We start from the raw sequence: 21,273 nt of genomic DNA on the forward strand, positions 1-21,273 counted from the left end.
ATGTGTCGTTGGGGGATTCTGTGCTTTGCCCTCTTCTGCTACCTGGGTGTAGCATGGGCTGCAAAGGTAAGGATACAGCAGGCCATTCATTTTCCTTTAGCCTAAAGAAAATTGGAGAGAACAGGTTGCCTGGTTAGAGTCATGTATTAAAGTTTTTGTGGTCTCTCCCTTGGCTCCTGGCATATCCGCAGGTGCTACGTTAAATGGGCGTCCAAGACTTCCATAACAAGTAGCTCCATACAAAGCAGCATCTCGCTGTTCTGTATCTGAAAGAAAGCGGGCAACTGCCTTCTGGGGTCACGGAAGTGGATGTACGAACCAGATAGATCCACTGGCCAATGCTCATTCTTGTGGGCTGCGACAAAACAGCAAGGGGTTGGTTTCATCTTAGATCTGGGATACGGCAACGGAAATATGTGATACCAACTCTTGAGCAAAGGCAGATGGGTTGTAGCCCAGGTGTTTTTAGGGGGATGTCCTATTTTTTCTCATGGCAGGGCTCGCCTCTCATTTACTGGCTTCTGAATATTTTTCATCCTATGAAGTAGCTATGCTTCACTGAGCATACTCCAATATATTTTAGCGGCCTCAGACAGGGAAAGAGAGGCTGGGACCTACCTCATACTGAGCAAGTTTTTGCAAAATTGGTCAGTAGCAACTGGGGACTTCATACTGAGTAATTCTGTGAAGTAATGAGTGTCTTCAACTCCACTGACTTTTTTTCCTCTCTCTCTCTCTCCCCCTTCCTGTATACCTCACTATTCATGCATTTAGCTTTCATCACAGTCTAATATCACCTCGAAGTCCCTGATGGGGAAAAGTCTCAGCCTAAGTGCAAATTATTCATTAATAGTAATAAGCGTGTTGTTCAGTCATTTTATAAAGCACTAGCGTTGTCAGGGGTTGATGTTTCAGTTGGTGTAAGTGTGCTTGAAAAGACAACTTCTGCGGATGTAGCTTTCACAGTCAATATGTTAAAGGGCTAAATGAATGTTGAAGCATATCTTAGACCTGCTGATCCTGCCTGTGTTCATTAAATGTGTTTCCTGTTCCCTGCCCCTGGTCTGTCTGGAATATCTTTAGCTGGGTGTCGTGTCCACGGAAGGAGGCTTGATTGAGGGTGTCAGTAAGAAGCTGGGACTCTTCGGGAACTTCGTTGACATCTTCAAAGGAATCCCTTATGGAGCTCCTACGAAGATTTTGGAAAACCCCCAGCCCCATCCTGGCTGGTCAGGTGAGAAGGATTTTGGATCTCTGTTCTCTCCCCTCTACCTCGGGCTTTTCTTTCTTGTGTGAAGTTGGAAGCCTGGCCTGGGTTCACAACAGGATATTGTCTTCTTTCTCCTAGGTACACTGCAGGCCACGAAGTACAAGCCCCGTTGCATGCAGGCCACGCTAACCCAGACTGACGTACGTGGGAGTCTGGATTGTCTGTACCTGAACATCTGGGTCCCTCAGGGGAAAAAACAAGGTATGGGCTTGATGAGGACATGGGAGGTGGGATGTTTCCATTCTGTTCAGCCCTGAGCAGCCTGGAGCGATTGTGTGTTGGAGCCAGGCCTTCCTTGACACCCCCCTCTGGCCACCAGTTGTGTGCTCCCCAGCATGCTGGCTGCACTGGATTCCTCGTGTTACCGCTGCGTCAGCCAGTCTCCACCAGCTGCTGTGTCGGAGCCTTGTGTTCCAATAGAGCGACCCCCTCCTTGCAGGGCAGATGGGGAAGTCAGGCCCCCAGAAGGTTTGTGGTGACATTAGACATGCCATTGGATCCATTTCCATGGAGAAACTGAGCTTCCCTTGGCAAGTAGAGACTGGAGTTTGTGCTGTGTAATTTCTCCCTGCTCAGTTCTGTCTTCCCAGGCTCTTCAGCTTATCCTGTCACCAAGTCCTAGGTCTGTTATCGTGATAAATAACGTGCTTGTGCCTCTAGTTCAGTGACCCTGCAGACAGGTACTTTTATATTCCTCCTAAACTTGCTCAAGCTTGAAGGAGGTGATGCCTGTTAGTGAACATGCCTAGAGGTACAGGGTGATGATGATATGGAAAGGGCTGGCTTTGATTTGCATTAGGAAGTTTTCATCTCTTCCTCAGCCTAACATCACTTTGTGGTTCCTCCCCACTCCAGTCTCCACAAATCTGCCAGTGATGGTCTGGATCTATGGAGGTGCTTTCCTCTTTGGAGGTGGTCAGGGTGCTAACTTCCTCAAGAACTACCTCTACGATGGTGAAGAGATTGCAGTGCGAGGCAACGTCATCGTTGTGACCATAAGCTACCGAGTGGGGCCCCTGGGGTTCCTTAGCACGGGTGATGCCAGCGCTCCAGGTACAGTAGCTGTCGCTCTGCTTTAGAGACTTCAGTTCTGTGTCTGCCCAGCCTCTCCCACACGCACCAGAGTGGCTCCCCTCATCCACATACACACCATGCAGGAGGGCTGTCTTCCAAGCAAAGAGAGATCCGGAGGCTGAACTTGTAGGAAAGGCAGCAGATGGGTTGGATGTTTGAAGCATGCAAAGCCCTTGTTCTGACACCACTTCCCAAAACGTGTAGGACACAGGCCCAGGATCCGCGGATACCTGTGATCTAACCTCAGCTTTAAGACAAGTAAAGGTGAAGGTGTGCGAAACATGGACCCAGAGCCTGGAATCCCACCGATTTTTTAATTCTCTGTTCCCTGAAAAATGTTGCCTTCTCTTGCGCAGGTAACTATGGACTGAGGGACCAGCACTTGGCCATTACCTGGGTGAAGAAAAACATCAAGTCCTTTGGAGGAGACCCCGATAACATCACTATCTTTGGGGAATCCGCTGGAGCTGTCGGCGTCTCGTTGCAGGTGCGCGGTCATCACCAGGCCATGGCAGGGTTGCTTTCCCTCTCTGGCAGAATGCTGCAGGTTCCCTAGCGCAGGGCTTTTCTAGCTGCAGGCGCTGCTCTGGGTGGCAGTAGGTACAGCTACATGTGGGTTAATAGATGAAGGGGTCCTGAACTTGTGCTTTTCTTCGTAGCGGCTCCGTTATTTTGGATATGTCCTCATTAAACTCTCTACACAGATCTGAAGAGTGCTGCTTTCCCAAGCACTCCTCCTCCTCAGGCTTCCCCTGCTGTAGAAATCTGTCTGTATTTCAGCCTGTAAGACTGAGTTGATGTTGGTTCCTTACACTGCCCCTCTCTCTGCAGGAGCCAGACTTTCATTGCCTGAGGCCTTGCAGCTCCTTCCTCCCAAAGTTACACAGGTCCTTTTATGCTGTGACTTGTTGAGAGGCAGCCACTGTTCGGAGCCTTGTGTAGAGCCTGAGCACTTGGCCTTGGCCTGGGAGGCTGTCTGGGGCTTGCTCACAACCAGCCTTTTCTGTCTCCCCTGTGACACAGACCTTGTCACCCTACAACAAGGGGTTGTTCAAACGAGCCATCAGCCAGAGCGGCGTGGGCCTGTGCACGTGGGCTATCCAGGAGAACCCTCTCTTCTGGGCTACCAAGGTAAAGTAAGCTCCAAAATAGGGCAGTAACCCAGGGTCACTCTCAGAGCTCAGGGGGAGGAGCTGCCAAGGAGCCTGGATACAGTAAATTCACAAAGTTGGGTCAGACTAGGACCTGCGCTGTGCCACCAGGCTAGGAGAGCTTTTGCAGCCAGCCGCTGACACCCTGCTGGTACGTGGAAAACAGCAGGCTGAGTGGGTGGAAACAGTGACGGCACCTGAAGTGTCTAAAAAGGGACAGTACCCCTCAAAAGGAGGCGTGGGAGCATTTCTGAGATTCAAAAAACAAACCAAACAAAACCGCACTTCCTGTCCCAGTGTGTGGGAGCTGGGCAGTTGGCTGCCTGGCTGCACTGACCACAGCTACTTCCTCTCTTGCGTCCCGTAGATTGCAGAGAAGGTTGGCTGCCCTACAGACAACACCACAACCTTGGCCAACTGCCTGCGTGTTGCAGACCCCAAGGCAGTGACACTGGCCTACCATCTGGAGTTGATCGGCCTGGCATGTGAGTCAGTGGGCCCTAGAGCAGTGTTTCTCAACCTGTGGGTTACGACCCAAAGTGGGTTGCAAGAATATATGAAAAGGTCACAAACGTTAAAAAAATGGATTCTCGTTTAAAGATAAGAAATGTGGCAAACCGTGGTTTTGCTTGGGGCCTTTCCTACCCCACACACCGAGGAGCTGCGGGTGGGGGCAGCAGGTGAGGAGCACCGGGTCAGGACTGGCCATTGATGTTTACAAATGGGTCCTGGTACAAAAAACATTGAGAACCACTGCCGTAGAGGACACGTGTCTGAGCGTTGTTCCCATAGAGCTCAGCCCATTGGCTGTTGCGTGAAGAGTAGGCAGGCAGGCAAGACACTTGTTTTGAGTTTGAAAAACCAGGGTTCCTGCCATCCTGTCCGTGTGAAATCATACAAGCAAATCCGCCCCTTCCGGTCGCTTTGGGCTGACTTGGGCTTGCCCACAGTGCTCCTTGGGGACCAGAGGCTTGAGTTTTGGGGTGGGAGTGGGAGTCTTACCTACAATGGGGATTCAAAAACAGTCCTTGGCTGCTGCAGCTGCAGCATGTCCTGCTGGGCCTCTTATAGCAGCAGTACATTGTCCGTGCACCCAGCTGCTGCTGGATCCATGCTGTGGGGCTCCTGCTGCCCAGGCACGGGCTCTGTGGGGCTAGTGCCCTGCTTGCACCCCGAGCTCCCATGTCATTGGAGACCTGGTTCTGTGCTTCATTTTCTGTAAAAGCCATAATTGTCTTCCCTGCAATTCTCACTCGAGCCGGCAGGTGGCCCGGAGGCACTGCCAGACCCACGGGGCAGTGGGAATGTGGAAACATGTCTGCATGGTTTTCACAAATCCTGGCCCACCCCACACAGCTGGGGGCTGCAGCTTAGCGCAGATGGCTGTGTGCCCCTAGACCAGGCAAAGCCCCGTCCTCTGCTGTCACTGGGGAATCTCCCACTACCCTCAGTCAGGCCAGTTCATCCAACCTGTTTACCTGAAGCTCCCTGCTTGCAGCTGTAGGGCACGTGGTCGGTCTGCTCCCATGTTGGATTCATAATGATTCCTGGCTCTCCTCTGCATGCAGATCCCCTTGTCCACTACCTCGCCTTCACTCCTGTCATTGATGGCGACTTCATCCCAGACAACCCGGAGAACCTCTTTGCCAATGCAGCAGACATAGACTACATTGCAGGCGTGAACAACATGGATGGGCACATCTTCGCTGGGATTGATGTTCCACGCGTCAATCGTCCGCTCAAGCACATCACTGCGTAAGTGCAGCTGCCTTAAGCACACATGGAAAAAGCAAGGTGGTCTTGGGTTTTGCTAGGGGAGAAACAATGCTAGAGAAAGGCCTTGTCGGTCGGTCCCAAACACCTTGGTGTGAGTGAGACCCAGGCCAGAGGAGCACCTACGTAAGTGTTTTTCCCCTCATGCCCTGATGGCAGAGTTGCTCCCAGGAGGAGATTGGGGGGAAAGGTTTGGCCAAAGGAACCAAGTTCAGAAGGACCTGGATTTCATAGATTTGATAGACGTTAGGGGCTGGGACGGACCTCGTGAGATCATCGAGTCTGGCACCCCCGCCATAGGCAGGAAGTCAGCTGGGATGTCGCCACTCTACCCACCTGCTTCACCAAGCACAAAGATGAACTTCCTTTGAACTGATGCCTTCTCTCCAGAATCTGGACTGAGATCGCGAGGCTCTTCCATCCATCAAACAACACCCAAGGGCGTATTAGGAGCAGGGCTGCCTTTGAACTGGAGGCAGCTATTTCACGTCTCTAGTACCAATTCACTGGTCCCTGCTATCACCCCCCCTCTGCTTTGACAAGTGTCAGGGAGCCAGGGTCTGTCTCTGTGACCACTGGACCTATTACAGTCTTTCCAGTCAGTAGGAAGCTAAGAGGTGCCATGGGTTTTTTTTTTTTTTTTGCAGGGATGATTTCTACAACCTGGTGCGAGGGCTGACCATGAAGAAGGGAGTAAGGGGAGCAAACGCAACATACGCCCTCTACACCCAGGTGTGGGGCCAGACCCCAGATCAGGAGACCATGAAGAAAACAGTGGTGGACTTGGAGACCGACTACATCTTTCTGATCCCGACGCAGCGGGCTCTCAATCTGCATTACCAGAATGCCAAGTGAGTCTGTGCAAGCAGCAGCACATGCTGGGCACATTGTGGGCAAGCTCAGGATATAGCATTCAGGTGGGAGCCGTGTGGGCCGGAAATGATGCAGTGACTGGGTCTGCATGGGTAGGTTTCATTTTTTATTTACCCACAAAGAGTTGCAGATGTAGTCCAGGACACTGGGGATTTTAAAAAAATCTCAATTGAACTTTTTGTTTAAAAACCCCCAGTCGGCCACTGTTCCCCACCGCTTAAGCAGCAAAGGAAGTTGTCTGCTCTTATTCCCTGAGCAATGAATGATGAGAAGTAAATGAACTGTGTCTCCTATGTTTCCCTAAGATGAGGTGATGATGCTAAGAGGATAGGGCAAGCTGCTTGGAAGTTCTGGGGCTTAAAGTCCTTCCTGGACACCTAGCATTGTGCATGATTGAATGCCAACCGTGCACATGAGTGTTTGAGTCTGTGGTTTTGTGAATCACTATCGCTCCATCCCCAGCTGCTTAGCATCTATTTCTGCTTACACAGGAGTAGCAAGACTTACAGCTACGTGTTCTCCCAGCCATCTCGAATGCCCGTCTACCCCAGCTGGGTAGGGGCAGACCACGCAGATGACCTTCAGTATGTCTTTGGGAAACCGTTCACTACCCCACTGGCCTATTTCCCACGGCACAGGACTGTCTCGGAGACCATGATTGCTTATTGGACCAACTTTGCCAGAACAGGGTAAGAGGCCTGGGCTACAAGTGGTAACACCAACTCCCGTCTATTCATGCTCCTACCTGTGGGAGCCTCAGTCTTGTAGCCTGCACCTAGGCTGCTCTGGGTCTCCATGAGCTGAGGGAGCATCAGGGGTACTGGAGGCATCCCACCAATTGCCTAGGGATCTTGAACGATGGGGAGCTGGGTCGGCGAGCCTGGGCTGTGGGGAAGTGCAGACACAGGAGTCTGTTCTCAGCATACAGGGCTTCTGGAGGATGAGGTTTCTCCCTAGCATTAGCTCCTCTCTTCTGAGTCCTTTAAGCTCCATTGCCTGCTGTGGGAATTGGGCTTCAAGGGCTAAAGGCAGGATCCATGCTACACCTTGCGCTGGTGCAGGGAGCAGTTCAGCTTGGGCTTGTTTTAGCTGCTTGCTTGGCAATTCCATTTTCTACCTGAATGCTGAGCTGCTGCTTCCAGTTTGTGAGGCCCATGATGTTGGCCTCAGCAGCGGCAGACACCTGTGTGGTGCTTTCCCACGGTGCAGCTCGCTGGAGACTGGGAGAGGAGCCTCCAACGCAGGGGTTTGTGGGTTGTCTCAGGGCTTTTCTCAGACTCCTGAAGGGCCCCTCAGCGCTGGGTGTGGGCTTTGAAAGACCCCAGGAGAAGGCTCCCTGGCTGCACAAGTGCTCCCATTTCGGAGTTGGGACACTTTGTTCTGGGTTCAGGGGATTCGTTACTGGAGAGCGAGATCAGAGCATCCATCAGTCAGTAGTCAAAGTTTGCAGAGCATGGGAACTAGCACTCTCACAAGGTCCTAGTGCTTGTGTGGAAAGCCCCACATCAGGCTGCAGCTTGCCAGGGGAGCTGGGCTGCAAGTCTCAGGTTAGCTCCGTCTCCAGCTGCAGCTGTTGTGCTTTTACAGGGACCCTAACAAAGGGGCATCAAGCGTGCCCATTGCTTGGCTGCCGTACACAGCTGAGGAAGGCTACTACGTGGAAATCAACAGCGACATGAGCTACAACTCTGTGAAGCAGGGTCTCAAGGCCCCCTACGTTAAGTTCTGGACGGTGTCCTACCAGAGCCTGCCTAATAAGTCTTCCTCTTTCCTGGATGAGTAACAAGCCCATTAGACTTTACAAACAGGAACGCACAAAAAATCACAGTAAAGTCGAAATCATTAAATGCTTGTCTTCTGCTGAGCGAGTTGTGGCTTCTTTTTAACTGTCCTGTGTACCAGGACTTCCCAAATAACAGTCAAGTCCAGTGTACTAGACAACACTGTCTCCTCTGAAAGGGGCACACAGACTCTCCTTCCACAGAGGCACTTTCCACCCCATGTTTGTACCTAGTTGCCTCAATCACCCTGATAGCAGAAACTTGTTCAGGGACTCTTTGCAAGGTTGACTTCACAAAGGGCCCCTCCCACAGAAAAGCTCTGTTGCAAAGCACCTGTATTCCTGGCTCTTGCCCTACACCATCTGCAGTAAGACTGGCTAAAAGCAAGACCCCTTAACACACCTCTGCCAGACATAAACACAGCCCAGGAGGTGGAGCTGATGTGCTACTACCGCTTGCTCTAATTACTGGAGCACTCTGGACTAGTAAAACAATGGGAATGTGATTTAATTCACCAGTGCCCTGGCTGCAAGGCTGAGATGGAGGAGAAAGGGATGCTACAATCCACTATGCTTTTGCTTGCTCTCAGTGATGATCATGGCAGAACCGTGCATTATTAATTCAGTGGTAATTCACTGGAGAGGTAGGTCATCAGCCTCCTAGTTAATTTGCTGGCCTCCCCCTGGACAGTAGCAGGAGGACTGGATCCGATTAAGAGGGGAAGCGCTGTGAATGTAAAGCAAAACTAGATTCAACAGCATTGACTTATAGCCCTCGTACCTGCTGCTCATCAGTCTGTTAGCCCACTCACTTCCTCAGCAATACAGGAGCCCCTGCACATCCTACACTGCTGCTCCTCTGTGGGCTTTACTCCGTATCTGTTCCCTTGTACTTAGCTGGGGGCCTACATCAGTCAAGGAAGACAACGGCACGGCGCCCAAGGGCAGGGTTGTCAGAGCATTGGTATTTTATTGCAAAGACTAATTACATGACTGTGTACACGTCACACTGGGCAGTGTGTGCCTTCACAGGAGTTGTTACAAAATCTGTATCATACAATCAGCTACGTTGATCACCTATGCACAGGGGGGCACTTCAGAGTCTGCTGGCCCTTGGAAAGACGGTGGGGAGAGAAGGCTGGTCTGTCAACTCTGCCCTGCATTTAACCTCAGATGCAGGCCAGTTATTGAGGCACGAAGCAGCACTTGAGCCAAGAGTAGGCCAGTGTTACCACAGAAGGGGCAGTGGGCTGCTAGAAGCACAGGCAGCAATGGAGCATTTGCTGGTCTCCCTACTGGGTGACACTTGTTCCTGCCCTCCAAGGTGAAGAGCCATTTCACAGGAACCGTTTGCCCTGAAGCCTGCATGCCCCCCATTGTCTTACCTTGCAGGCAGTTTTTGCCACGGTGCTGCTCAGAGCAGGGCTATAGTCCAAGGCCTGGAGGCCATGGCATGTGCTGGCTGAAACAGAGACCTTGCTGAGAGGGGAAGGGTCTCTTCTTCCCAGACAATGCGGGACCACAGCATAGACCTCAAGGAGATGATTCATGCTGGCAAGAGAGGAAGAGCTGAAGGCCCAGCAGAGGCTGGAAGGGCTGGGTTAGCAGTGCAGAAGAGCAACAGGTCATTCAGCAACAGGAAGAGCAAGCCCAGTCTGAGGCACGCTGACCTGCTGTGCTTGGCTGAAGTGCTTTGGCTGCAGAAACGGATGCTGAGCTGACTAACAGGTCCCTGAAGGCAGAGCGGGGAGAGAAGGCTCCAGCAGAGCAAAATGAGTGAAAAGGGCTCCAACCCCTGCTTCAGGGAGGCAATGGTTCCCTTCATGTGCAGGGGAAGGCAGGGGGCCAGAGAAAGCCACAGCAGTGCTCATAGGAGACGCACTACCTTTTCTAAGCTGTCCCAGTCAGGTACACGGACACACATCCTTCCCAAGAAGCCAGATGCCCAAGGCAGATGATGTCCCAAGTCCTGGTCTGACTCTCAGGGTCCCGGGTAGAGGTTTCCACCCAACCGCTGCAGCCTCTTGCATGCAGCTGTTCTGCTGCAATAAAGCCACTTCCTTCAGTTCCCCCAATGGCTTGAAACTCTCTGCTTTGCTCCCCCGTGACTGATGGTAATGGACCCTCCCCGTTTCCTCCCTTGTGCCTTAAGCACCCGCGCGGGGGGAAACATGCATACGAGGAGGCAACTTCTAATCGGGGTCCTACAGAACCCGCTCCAAGAGGGGCTAAAATCCTGACCTTTCAGGATAAGGCCCTGGGTCCTTGCAGGGATGCAGGACACCAGCTTTGTTACAAAACAGAGATGGAGGAGGAGGAAGGAAAGGCCCCAGGACAGGTGCCTGAGCAGGAAAGGCTGCTGGCGGGTCTGGGAACAGAGGGGCCCCCTTTGGTTAGTGTTTCTTACAGTGATCACAAGTGAGGCCCTTCTCCCCAGGTCACACAGGACTTCGTTAGCCAAAGGAACCAGGGGGCTTAGAAAGACTCTTTTGCCCCCATGCACACAATGAAGCAAGGCAGCTGCCAGAGAGCTCTCTCCCAGTCACTTTAAATACAAGCAGGCAGGGGGCAGGTTAGTAAAATGTACAAGTCAGTCTGGTCTATTTACAACCAATAAATATTGCAAAAAAATTCAGTAAACAGGTTTTTTTGTACAAAAATGCGAGCCCCTCCCCCCACCCCCCATTGTCCATGTTTTAAAAAGTCTTTAAAGCCCAAGGCGAGTGGCACTTTCTGCGGGTGGCACGGACAGAGGCAGGCGTTTTGCGTTGTAAACTGCCCTGGTCCTCTCCGCTCCCACCCGGGTCATATAAAAAAAGGCTATTTACAAACATCTGTACAGGAATTGGAGAAAACGATGGCTCCTTCTTGTTCCGCTGATGGCTCCCCGTGCTTGGTGAGGGGTGTTTTAGCCTCCAAAGAGACACTGGCATTTGATCTTTGGTGCAGGTTTTAAAATGACGGAGCCTGGGACATCAGAGTCCAGCCTGGCAGACTATGGGATCGGGGGAGTAAAAGGAGGAATGACCAGGCTTCCAGTGCAAAGTCCCAGAGAGCACCGAGTGCCTGCTGAGCCATCTCACACATCCAGAGAACACTCATCCACAACCAAGCGTGGTGCTGAGTGGCTTCATCCTTCCCAATTTAACTCCCTCTTCAGGGCAGCCACGTGCGGCTGCAGGGGCAGGCATGCGGCACAATGTCTCAGGAGAGAAAAGTGGGACCTAGAGGTAAAGCAGCCCTGGGTGACGGCAGAGCATGGGCAGTGATGCACCCAGCCCTGTTGCTCCCAAGGAAGTTCCTGCTGACTCCCCGGTGACAGCTGGCGCGCCCCTCGCTCCCGGTGTATCCCAGGCGGACAGATGTGCTGACAAGTCGCCAGTCCTTCACTCTTTCAGACAGAAGGCACCTAAGGCAGAGAGGCGGAGTCTGGCTCTGGGCAGCTGGATGGCTGTGGTGGTGGCACACGGTGGAAGAAGAGACGCCAGCCCCCCTCCGTGTAGAAAAGCCCTGATGGAAATGGGACACTGGCTGACACTGCCCCCCTCCGAGCACCGTGTGCGCTGTCAGTCCACCTGCATGCTGCCCTCACCCCACCAGGCCGGCAGCCAGGCCCAGAGTAGCCTGCCCTCAAGGCCCAGTTGGTGAGGGGTGCAGCGAGGGTGAGGCTAGAAGATGCCTTTGGCGATCTTCAGGCCCTTCTGCTTCATCCGGGGCAGGGTGGAGCTGGAGCCGTGCTTGATCTTCACCCCCTTGGAGAAGCCCCTCTTCTTGAGCACAAAGTCATAGTTGGCAGCAGAGTTCATGGCGTAGAAAACGTTGGCGTTGTCAGGGATTTTCAGCTCTGAGAGGACACATGGACAGAGGTTGGGTCAGTCACCCCGGTGCTTGGCTGGGCTGAAGCTGCCTTCGTAAAGGGAAGGGACATGTACGCAGGGAGCTAAATGGGGCAATGCTGGACCTGCTGGGATGATGGGGAACCTGAGGGAGCAGCAAGGCCCCATGAGAACAGGAGCGTAGGCTGTGCTTCCTGGCTGACTTGGGGCTCCTGCAACTGTGCAAGGTTCCCTGGTCCATGGGAGACCAGGGACGCGCTCTGCCCAGCAGTGAGGTGTGGTGGGCTGGGGTGACAACTCATTCTCCAGGCTCAGCACTACAGTAGCCTCCCTATCGCATCTATGCCAGGCAGGGAGCCAGCAGATCCCCAACACCCCAGCCTCTCATGTTACAGTCCCCTGTACCTCTTTCCTCTGAGATGATCTGAACAAGCTCGTAGTCTTCCGGCCGGTCCCCGTCCAGGTTGTGTTTGGCCATCGCCTTGCGAATCACCACCGGGGTCTTGTCTTGGCTTGTCACCTGTGTAGGGAAGGGATGCATCAACCCAGAGGAAAAGGACTGAGGACCCCAAAGCCACCGTGGCAGCTAAGGCAGAGCCCAGGCACCAGGATTCATTAGACTAGCAGCAATCCCCACCCTCCACCGCACCAACATTTGGTCCTCCTCCATGACAGAGCTCTTCCAAGAGGGGTTGGAAGTAGGAGACGTCCTCAGGATCCTGGGCTGTTGGGCATTCCCACGTGGACACATCGCAGGAACCACCCACTCACCAAGATGCTCTTGTACATGTTGCCATTGTCCACAGCCAGGCTGACACGGATGATACAGCAATCGTCGATCTGCTGGTTGTAGAGGGGCAGTGAGAGGGAGGAGTAGCTGGAGATCCCCGAGATGGAGCGTTTGTGGGTGCGTGATGCCGTCACCGGCGTGGAGGAGACTGAGGAGGAGGAGGCGCTGCTGGAGCCTGAGCCAATCCCAGATGTGTCCAGTGAGGACAGAGAGGTGGATTCCCAGAACTGAGGGGAAGAGGCAGACGTGCAACGGCTTTCAGCCTCTCGATCCATGATATGGGGGATCCCAGCAATGTCCCCTAGAGGCTGGGAAGGGAGCAGGGGCACAGAGCAGGGGCAGGGGGTTCTGTAACTGAAGAGGCAGTTACAACGATGGAGTGGGAGGAGAAAGTGCCCAAGGACATGGAGAGAATCGCAACCAGAGCAATGGATGGAGATGGGAAGGCAGAGGGGCCTGGGGCTCCCGCAACTTGGACCCAACCTTTAAGGGGAGAATGCAGGGGCCCACCCCACTCCACCCCACCCCACCTTCAGACTGAAGGCAGAGGTGCCACCCCCATGCCCTGGGCGCACCTGCCTCCTGCTGCCCTGGGCGCGGGGAGAGCCCGGCGAGCTGCCCCGTACCTTCTTCTCCTGGCAGTCGGGGGACTCGGGGATGAAACTGATGTTGATCTCCTCCACGTCAGAGCTACTGGAGCCGGCAGAGGTGACACTGAGCGAGTCAGTGGTGTCCCCGCTGCACAGGTACTGCCCACACTTGAGCTGGTCGAAGGACTTGGAGTGGGAGCTGCCACTGGCACAGGGCTCAGCGCTTGGCGGCTGCCGACTATCAGAGAAGAGAGAGGCCCTGGATGACCACACTGGCGTGTCAAGCAGCCAAGGGACCCAGTCAGCTCGCTACCTCACAACCCAGGTCTAGGTCCTACGGCTCAAAGAGCTGCCCACAGATGTCTCCGAGACCCCTGGCCTGGCTGGATTCCAGCCTTCTCCACTGCATTCTGCAATACTGAGCCCTTATGCAGCTGCCCCGATGCCCCCTGATGCGACCTGCAGGCCTAGTCTATTTTAATCCTATGCCCCCTCTGTAATGCTGCACTCATGAACCTCGCTTCTGCCTTCACCCCCCAACGATAGCCTCCTGGTGGCTCTGTCAGCTCTCCTCTGTCTAGACGGGCCACACGCAAGCACCCTGGGGACAGGGGAGACTCACTCGCTCCATCGCTTTATGATGCCCGTGTTCTTCTTTGCCTTCAACGTGTTGCTGGCTGACTCAGACAAGGGCTCGATCTCACATGACAGCCCATAGCTGGGAAGGGAGAGAACAGACAGTCAGCTTGGCTGCAGCCTGAGGTAAAGCCCATGTGTTTGGGCTTGCACCCCTCCTTCCCCCCATTACCACTGTGTGAGCAGTGCAGAGAAGGCAAGAAGGAATGGATCGGTCTCAGCCTGCAGGATTAGGGTGACCACAGGTTTCTGGCAGGGCTGAGTCTGGGTATACAAGGCAGGGGGCTGCCCAGGTGCCAAGGTTAGGCATCAACCCCCAGGCACAAAGGCAGGCATAGTTGAATAGGCAGCCCCTAGTTTGAGGGCTCAGCCCACACCCTTCACCAGTGTCACACTGTCCTGATGAACAGAAGCTTGGGAAGCAAATGGAGACTGCCCAGGGCCTTATATGCACTGAGGGGAAGGGGCTACAGGCCCCAAGGCCTTGTTAGCAACTTGTAAGAGGTTTGAGTTTGAAGGAGCCAGCAAAGCAGGGCAGTTCAGCCATGCTCCCATCCCACAGCAATGTGGAATGAGGGGAGTCCTCAGAGGGGCCCTAGGACCGAAGCATCTGGCTTGGGCTCACCTCTCGGCTTCGCTGAGCCTCTCCACACCGTGGAACCACTCTACGAAGCGGTCCTCTTGTGTGAAGCTGTAGTTGTTGCAGGCCGACTGCAGCAGCTTGATCTGGGCAATGACTTCGAACTCCTGTGAGCAAGAGAGGCAGGGACACTGAGTGAGGCCTGGCTCCCACCCACCTTGCCCGGGCCAGACCTCCCAAACACAAGCCCTCTCACTTTCAGACCAGTCCTGAGGGCCATGTGTGGGAATGGCCTTAACTGAGCAGCCCTGAGCAGCCTGCCAAAGCTCAGTGCTCCAAGCTGCAGGACAAGAGAGGGCTAGAGCTAAGACAAGAGGGGAACCAGCCCCAATTGAACTGGAGTGGGGACTCTAGGTACCAGGGGGCATCCAGCCAGCCCCATCATCTGCCTCACTGCAAAGTCTGAACATGACAAACACTCACCTTTCTTCTCTTCTCGAAGTTGATCAAGCCTCCCTGAAACACAGAAGTCAAAGAACATTATAGCAAACCACGCATGGGAAGTCCCTATCCCACAGCCTGGCATGGATCATGCAATGCAGCAAGCCTCCGCCAGGGGACAGTGTCAGCACAGCAGTGTATCCCTACATGCCTATGGGTAGGGAAGCCAACTACGTTTTAGCCATTTTAGCCAGTTCCTGGGAGCTTCAGGGCTCTGGGAGGAGAATGGGATTAGGAGAGCACACGGGAGGGTACGTACATCCAAGAAATCCTTCATGGCGGTATCAAGCATCACCAAGTCTGTGAGGAAGGTGCCCAGGTAGGGGATGGTGCCTTGCATCACACCCTGCAAGAGGAGAACAAGGGTCAGCTGGAGAATCCTGGTCACAGCCCCTACAAGGACACTGGGAGCCCAGAGGGCAGTGGTGCCCAACTCACCATCTCTCTTTGCTGCTGCTGGCGCTTCTGGGCCCTCTTGGGGTTGATTTCTAGGGTGGCAAACTTGGAAGTCCCCTCCTGGATTTGTGGGAAAGAGAGAGGTTGGTTCATCACTAACACTCGCTAATGCAAGAGGCTCCCATGGATCACAAACTCCAGCCTCTTTGGACTTCGTGCCATGCTTACCAGCACTCTCACTGCACCCCAGGGTGGACTGGGAGTGCAGCAGCCCTATGCAGGCAGGAATGGATGGCCTGTCCACACAAGGCACCTTGCTGGTCACCGTGATATAACTGGTGCTGGGATATAAGTACACTCGCTGGGAGTGGAGCGAGCAGCTTTTTCTGTCTGAGCCTAAACGTGCCCTTAGTGTGAGCTCTATTCCTGACCCTGCCACTGACTATGGGGTAAGGCTGACTGAGCCACGGGTTTCTGTGCTGTTGGGTCAAGTGGCAGCACAGCTCCTCCTTTGGAAAGAGCTCTGAGATGTCACGGGAAGTTCCTCGTGAGATCCGGTATTAACTGCCTACAAGTCATGAGTTGAACTGGAAAAAGGGCACGTTACACTGGAGTCAGAGTGCCCTCACAGGGACTCATGCCCTGGCTGTCATTCACAGCCTGTCCGTCGGTGTGACACTCCTAAGCCAACAAGCCTTCAGTGTCCTAATGGAGAAAGGGATGATTTAGGCCGAGCACTGGCACTAGCACCACAGGCAGCTTCTTTTGGGAAGGCCACGCTGCCTTCCCTGGCTCTGTGCATCAATACAGCAACAGGAGGGTTTGTTCCCCGCTGGATTTGGTGCTCCCAGCCCAACCAGCGCTGGGATGAAACGGCCGTGTGAGTGCTTCCAGGGACAGACAAATGCTCCTGCAGCCGCTGGCAGCCTGAACAGGCTCCAAGAGGGACTGAGAATCTCTGAGACCCAGAGGAGCTTTTCCTACAGGCTAAAAAGCAGCCATCTCCAGAGGGGAGCTGGCAAGGGCGGCACAGCATCATGCATGGCAGCACAGACACCCTTTGCATTTGGGCCTGTGGTTTCTGGCAACCTGGTGATGCCAAGACTCCAGCATGAACAATCCCTATGTGGTTCAAGAATGAACAGGCTCCAGTTCTCCTCGTAGACGAGGGCACCCTAACACAGCACAATGCCATGGGCATCAGCAGGGCTGCTCCTGAAACATGCTGGTGGCTGTGAGAGCAGAATCAGGCCCAGTAGAGAGATGTGCACGTGTGTCATTCCTACAGCCCCCAAGCCAGCTATTTCCTTTGTGGGGAGACAAGGGAGAGGGGAGCCAGGAGTGACTGCTCTATTTTGGCTCCAGCCACTGGATTCACAAGATCCCACAGCCAGTTTCTGAGACATTTAAAACCTCACGTTCATTCATGGGGAGACAGATAATGAGAAGCAGAGCCAAGAGCCTGTCCAGGTCTCCATGCCACAGCTTGCATCTGGCCTGGCCTTGCAGGGGGAGAGCACCACTATCTCTGTGCCAGAGAGATAAGGGATGGGGAAGGAATCCCTGTCCAGATGTACCCTTTCCCCTTATCTTCTGCCTTCACTGGGGATTTCTTTGTTGCCAGTGCCCAGCCCAAGCTTGAATGGAGCAATGTGTAACACAGCAGGCTGCCTCAGTCACTGCCTAGCTGAAAATCACGAAGGACGGCAACACAGCACCACTGAGGAGTTGCATGTACAGCAACTCCAGAACCAGCCCATAAGTAAACAGTCTCTGCTCATCCCACAATCAAGCCAGGAGGAATTTCAGAGGCCTCCTGGCCCTGTCTCCCTTGGGCCAGGGTGGTGGAAATGGCCTGTTTTAGACAGGTCTGGCAACCTATTCCCAAACCCTCGCTGGAGGCTGCAAGGCTGTAGGTTCTTTGGGGCAAACCTTTGCTTGGGTTTACAGGATACACTCCTGATCTGTTCCCCATGGGCAGAGGGTGTGTAAACAGCTCAGCTTTAAATAATTCAAACCAGGGCCTGATCTGGCCTGACACACACTCAGCCTGAGGCACACATCTGTCAGCATCTATATGGACAAGCAGAGTGTGTGTGAATGCTGGTGAACACAAGGCATGCCCTGAAGACTCTCTAAGACCTCGAGCAGCTTGTGGTATACACTGCTACAGAACTCCCTGCCCCACTGCAACCTCCTCCCTGCAAGCCTGGGGTCGGAGCCCATGGTCAGCAGTGACACAGGATGCTGGGGGATGAAAGCAGGAGGTGGAACAAGCTAGGACAAATTTTGATGGCACTCCTCGTACCTTGATGAGAAGCTCCCGGCTCAGCGAGTGGTTGTTCTCGTCGGAGAAGATTTCCGATAGCTCATGAAATGTGCGGAAGCTCTCCCTGCTCACGGAGAAACAAGGAGGCATTAGTAATGGTGCACCACTCTTTGCCTCCTGGTTGGGACAAACCCCGCCCTTGCACTTCTCTATGCCCCCTCTTAGGGCAGCATTCACTAACCCCCTATGCTGCTGGAATGCAAAAGCCCCACCTTGTTCCTCCAAAACCCACTTTTTTGCCTGAGCCCAGCCCCACCAACTGAGCTGCCTCCCCTCTCCTCTCCTGAGTACTGCAGGAGATTTTCCCAGCATACACAAGGAACACGTCTTTTTCCCACTGGCTGGTGGATTTGCTGACACTGCAAGACATTATTCTCAGGCTGGCTAGGCCCCTCAAGGGCGCACAGCTCTTCATGGCACCACTGGGTAGCACTGGTGGAGCTTCTTCATGTTATATCCACGCTAGCAGGATACTTCTGGTATTTTACCCTGGACCCTGGCTTTTGGACATGCTCGGTGACACAGGGCTAGAGCTAGCAAGGTCACCCAGGCCACATGCTACCAGGGGACTCCACTACAATAGGGCAGCCCTGTGACACGAGTCCTACGTGAGGCAGAGGGGAGCTGCCTATTCTGCAGCAACAGCTGGACCCTAGTGGACTCTCCTCACCGTGACACTTCATCCCAGGTCTTCTTCAGTCTGTGCACGGCGTTGTACTGCAAGGCAGAGAGGATGGCACGGAGAGAGGAGAAATTCTTCAGGATGCGGCACTCCTGGGGGGACACAAGCCAGTGACAGGGCTGGATGTTAGTTGGAGATGGCGCACAAAAAGGATTATCAACTCCCCCTTGGGCAATGGGGACAGGTGGGCCAGATCCTCAGCTCAGTCAATCCGTGCCAGCCCACTGACAGCAGAGACAGGCTGCTGCCCACCAACAGGGGCTCTGCCCATAGCACTTCGCAACCCCTTTCAGCATACCCACTCCTGGCCTACCCCTGCCAGGTTGCTCATACCCCCATCTGGGATGGGAGGTTGTTTAAAACAGATTAATGGGTGACTGGGGCTGGGCAGGCTTGGGGAAGCTGAAGCATAGATAGAAGAGACCTGCCCAGGTCCCCTGGACTGACCTGGGACAACAGAGTGAGCCAGTGGCACGACAGATTAAAACGCAAGGCTCTGCACTGCAAAGTGGAGCCCTAGACCAGCAGTTCTCAACCTTTTTGTACCAGGTACCATTTGTAAACATTGATGGCACAGTCCTGACCTAGTGGCCCTCACTCCTAACCCAGTGCCCCCCCAACTTCCAGCTCCCCAGTGTGTGGGACATAGGGGGCCACAAGCAGCCCCTTGCAGGCTGGAACTCTGCCAGCCTGCAAGGGAAAAGACATGGCTTCCCATGTTTTTCCCCTTTAAAGGAGAATCCATTTTTAAAGTTTGTTTGTGACCCTTTCATATATTCTTACAACCCACTTTTGGGTTGCACCCCACGGGTTGAGCAATGCTGCCCTAGACCATAGTCCTGCAAAAACCTCCCACCAACAGCCAGGGACAACCTCCAGGGGCCCGTTTCATTTACCCGAGCCACCTCGATCCACCGCTCCACCACTTTGGCTCTCTGCTGTGGCTTGAGCGACCGGTCCCCGAGGCACATGGCGATGACGCAGTTGGTGACTCTGTTGAACTGGGAGACAGTAGCCCGAATGGTGGGTGCCAGATGCTCTTTACCCTTCTTGTCACGCTGTGACCAGATGCAGCCCAGGCAGTGGTATGGTACCACTTTCTTAAACAGCTCCTGAAAGAGGAAGGGATGGAGATGGGTTTGTCTGGGGATGTCTGAGAAGACAACGGGGGAAGCAGGAGATGTGGGGAGCAAGGGGGAGAGACAGTGAAAGGCCGAGGCAGACTGGCAGGCAGCGCATGGGCTGGGCACAAGCATGTGCCCAGAAAGCAATCAATGCCTATTGACAAACCAATACTCACAGCATCCATCAGCGTGAACTGCTCGGCTACCATCTCCGGGGAGAAGGAGAGGAAGTCCGGCTTGCCCTCCCCCAGCCCGTTCTCCTCCACGATCTGGAAGGTGCAGCTGGTGTGGTCCACGGCTGCAAGACACGGGGGACAAAACTAAGGATGACCTGCAAGCCCCCTGCCCCTTGCTATACTGCACGCCCCCTTGCCCCCCCCCACTATACTGCATGCCCCCTTGTTCCCCCCTTGCTATACTGCACACTCACTTGCCCTCCCCCATCCCTGCTAGCTCTCCCACACCCCAAGTGCTCCTCTTGCATGTGCCCAGACCACCCCCGCTCCCATGTGCAGGCACACATACACCCACACACACTGGCAGGGCAGATGGAGGTGCCCACACATCACGCCTCTGCAAGGAATGTCACCCTCCTGGGGGGATCTGGTGCTGGAGAGGCTGCCTTAGACAACCGTTTGTCACCTGAACTTGCCTGCAGCCCCTTCTGTGGGACAGCGAGGGGTCTGAGGGCCTGATGAGGGCAGGGAAAGACAGATCAGACCTCACTGATATGAGAAGACTAATCTAGATTAACTCCAAGGAGGAGTGGTAGCTAGCTAGTTCATCTGCCCAAACCCCCTGCATCAGCCCTCACGTTCAGAACCAAAGCATCCTTAATTCACTTCAGCCTAATTTGCCTTTGACTGTGCAGCAGGTTTCTTTCAGCCCTGGCAATCCCTCAGGCGCTCGCCCTCCTTTCTCCATTCACATCCCTGCCACAGGGGGTCTTTGCATGCAGCTCTCCACACCTGAGCCCCTGGGGAAACCCAAGATCCACCTCCCCCATGCAGAGCAGGAGGGGGCACCAGGTGTGGGGAGGAAGCACTGCTCACCTTCAGCCTCCGCCTCGCTGCGCTCCTGCTGCTGGAACTGGGCCAGCAGGATCCGTGCTCGGCGCTCCAGGTCCGAGCCAGGGATGTTATGGCGTACATAGGAGATGAGCTGCTTGAGGCAGGCGTAGTCGGGGGGCTTCCGGAAGTCCTCTGAGTACTGATCCAGCCAGGCACCCAGGATGGAGGAGATGGTGCTGGGGGAGCACACAGAGAGGCAAGCATGAGTGCCAGGGATGCATGAAGCAGCCACACACAAGTAGGCAGACCCAGCCTCTGCGAGCCCACATGCGTTGATATCCCAGCCACTCTCCACCATGGGTACAGTCACCCTGTGAAACTTGCTGCTGCAGGGCATGGCAGCGGCAAACAGCTCAGCCAGTTTCAAGAAAGGGAAGGAATGTGACCTATACACATGCGAATAGGGCAGGAGGCTTGAAGCCGACTCCTAGCTGCTTCTGGGGACCCGCCCACTCCAGAACCATGTCTAAGCATTGGCCAGGCTCAGCTCAAGGCCATCCTGCCTACACACCCAATCCCACGGCAGAGGTCAAGACCTGGCACATGCCTGGCTTTGTCACCTGGGGAAGGCTGCACCTGCCCTGGCCCAGCTCCCCAAAGACACTCCAGGAGCAGCCTAGGTGGAGTGGTAGCAGATACACTCACTTTTTCAGCTCCAGCCGCTCATCTACAGCATGTCTGGCATGGTCCCCGTTGGCCTGCGGGTGGAGTTTGCCGTACCTGGAGGGGCATAACAGGGCAGTTCAAGCCACATCCTTGCTTTGTGCACACACTCCTTGGCAGCCCTCTCTCGGACATCAAAGCCTAAAGCAACAGCC

The 21,273-nt window shown here is 54.3% G+C and overlaps 2 protein-coding genes across 6 annotated transcripts in view; one reads left to right on the forward strand and one right to left on the reverse strand.

Moving 5' to 3' along the window:
* CEL (carboxyl ester lipase) lies at positions 1-7,937 on the forward strand. Its single transcript, XM_019510305.1, has 11 exons — positions 1-66; positions 1,084-1,234; positions 1,349-1,471; positions 2,126-2,323; positions 2,701-2,831; positions 3,368-3,475; positions 3,863-3,980; positions 5,064-5,250; positions 5,916-6,119; positions 6,633-6,830; positions 7,729-7,937. The coding sequence occupies exons 1-11, from the start codon at positions 1-3 to the stop codon at positions 7,922-7,924; spliced, it is 1,680 nt and encodes a 559-aa protein (XP_019365850.1). The 3' UTR covers positions 7,925-7,937.
* A 2,124-nt stretch (positions 7,938-10,061) lies between these two features.
* Positions 10,062-21,273, reverse strand: part of RALGDS (ral guanine nucleotide dissociation stimulator) — a 112,295-nt gene continuing 101,083 nt past the window's right edge. For 3 of the 5 annotated variants that reach the window (XM_019510732.1, XM_019510729.1, XM_019510730.1), the window contains exons 4-18: positions 21,101-21,175; positions 20,438-20,631; positions 19,562-19,683; positions 19,158-19,373; positions 18,250-18,353; positions 17,559-17,643; positions 15,293-15,370; positions 15,114-15,200; positions 14,837-14,869; positions 14,399-14,520; positions 13,760-13,855; positions 13,123-13,375; positions 12,529-12,774; positions 12,163-12,277; positions 10,062-11,765 (exon numbers count right to left, since the gene is read on the reverse strand). In XM_019510732.1, the coding sequence (XP_019366277.1) occupies positions 11,590-11,765; positions 12,163-12,277; positions 12,529-12,774; positions 13,123-13,375; positions 13,760-13,855; positions 14,399-14,520; positions 14,837-14,869; positions 15,114-15,200; positions 15,293-15,370; positions 17,559-17,643; positions 18,250-18,353; positions 19,158-19,373; positions 19,562-19,683; positions 20,438-20,631; positions 21,101-21,175 (2,002 nt within the window). In that variant the 3' untranslated portion in view covers positions 10,062-11,589. The remainder of the gene's footprint in view (positions 11,766-12,162; positions 12,278-12,528; positions 12,775-13,122; positions 13,376-13,759; positions 13,856-14,398; positions 14,521-14,836; positions 14,870-15,113; positions 15,201-15,292; positions 15,371-17,558; positions 17,644-18,249; positions 18,354-19,157; positions 19,374-19,561; positions 19,684-20,437; positions 20,632-21,100; positions 21,176-21,273) is intronic. The other 2 variants (XM_019510733.1, XM_019510731.1) reach the window with 2 other exon arrangements.

Source organism: Gavialis gangeticus, unplaced genomic scaffold (genome assembly GCF_001723915.1).
Source record: "Gavialis gangeticus isolate Ggan-Ray unplaced genomic scaffold, GavGan_comp1, whole genome shotgun sequence".
Classification (NCBI taxonomy): Eukaryota; Metazoa; Chordata; order Crocodylia; family Gavialidae; genus Gavialis; species Gavialis gangeticus.

What these genes read in the sequence shown, in the direction of transcription:
- CEL (XM_019510305.1), top strand. Translation starts at nt 1, where the DNA reads ATGTGTCGTTGGGGGATTCTGTGCTTTGCCCTCTTCTGCTACCTGGGT. An exon ending in CTCTCTTCTGGGCTACCAAG is followed by an intron (nt 3,476 to 3,862) that starts GTAAAGTAAGCT and finishes TGCGTCCCGTAG; the next exon opens with ATTGCAGAGAAGGTTGGCTG. An exon ending in CTGCATTACCAGAATGCCAA is followed by an intron (nt 6,120 to 6,632) that starts GTGAGTCTGTGC and finishes CTGCTTACACAG; the next exon opens with GAGTAGCAAGACTTACAGCT.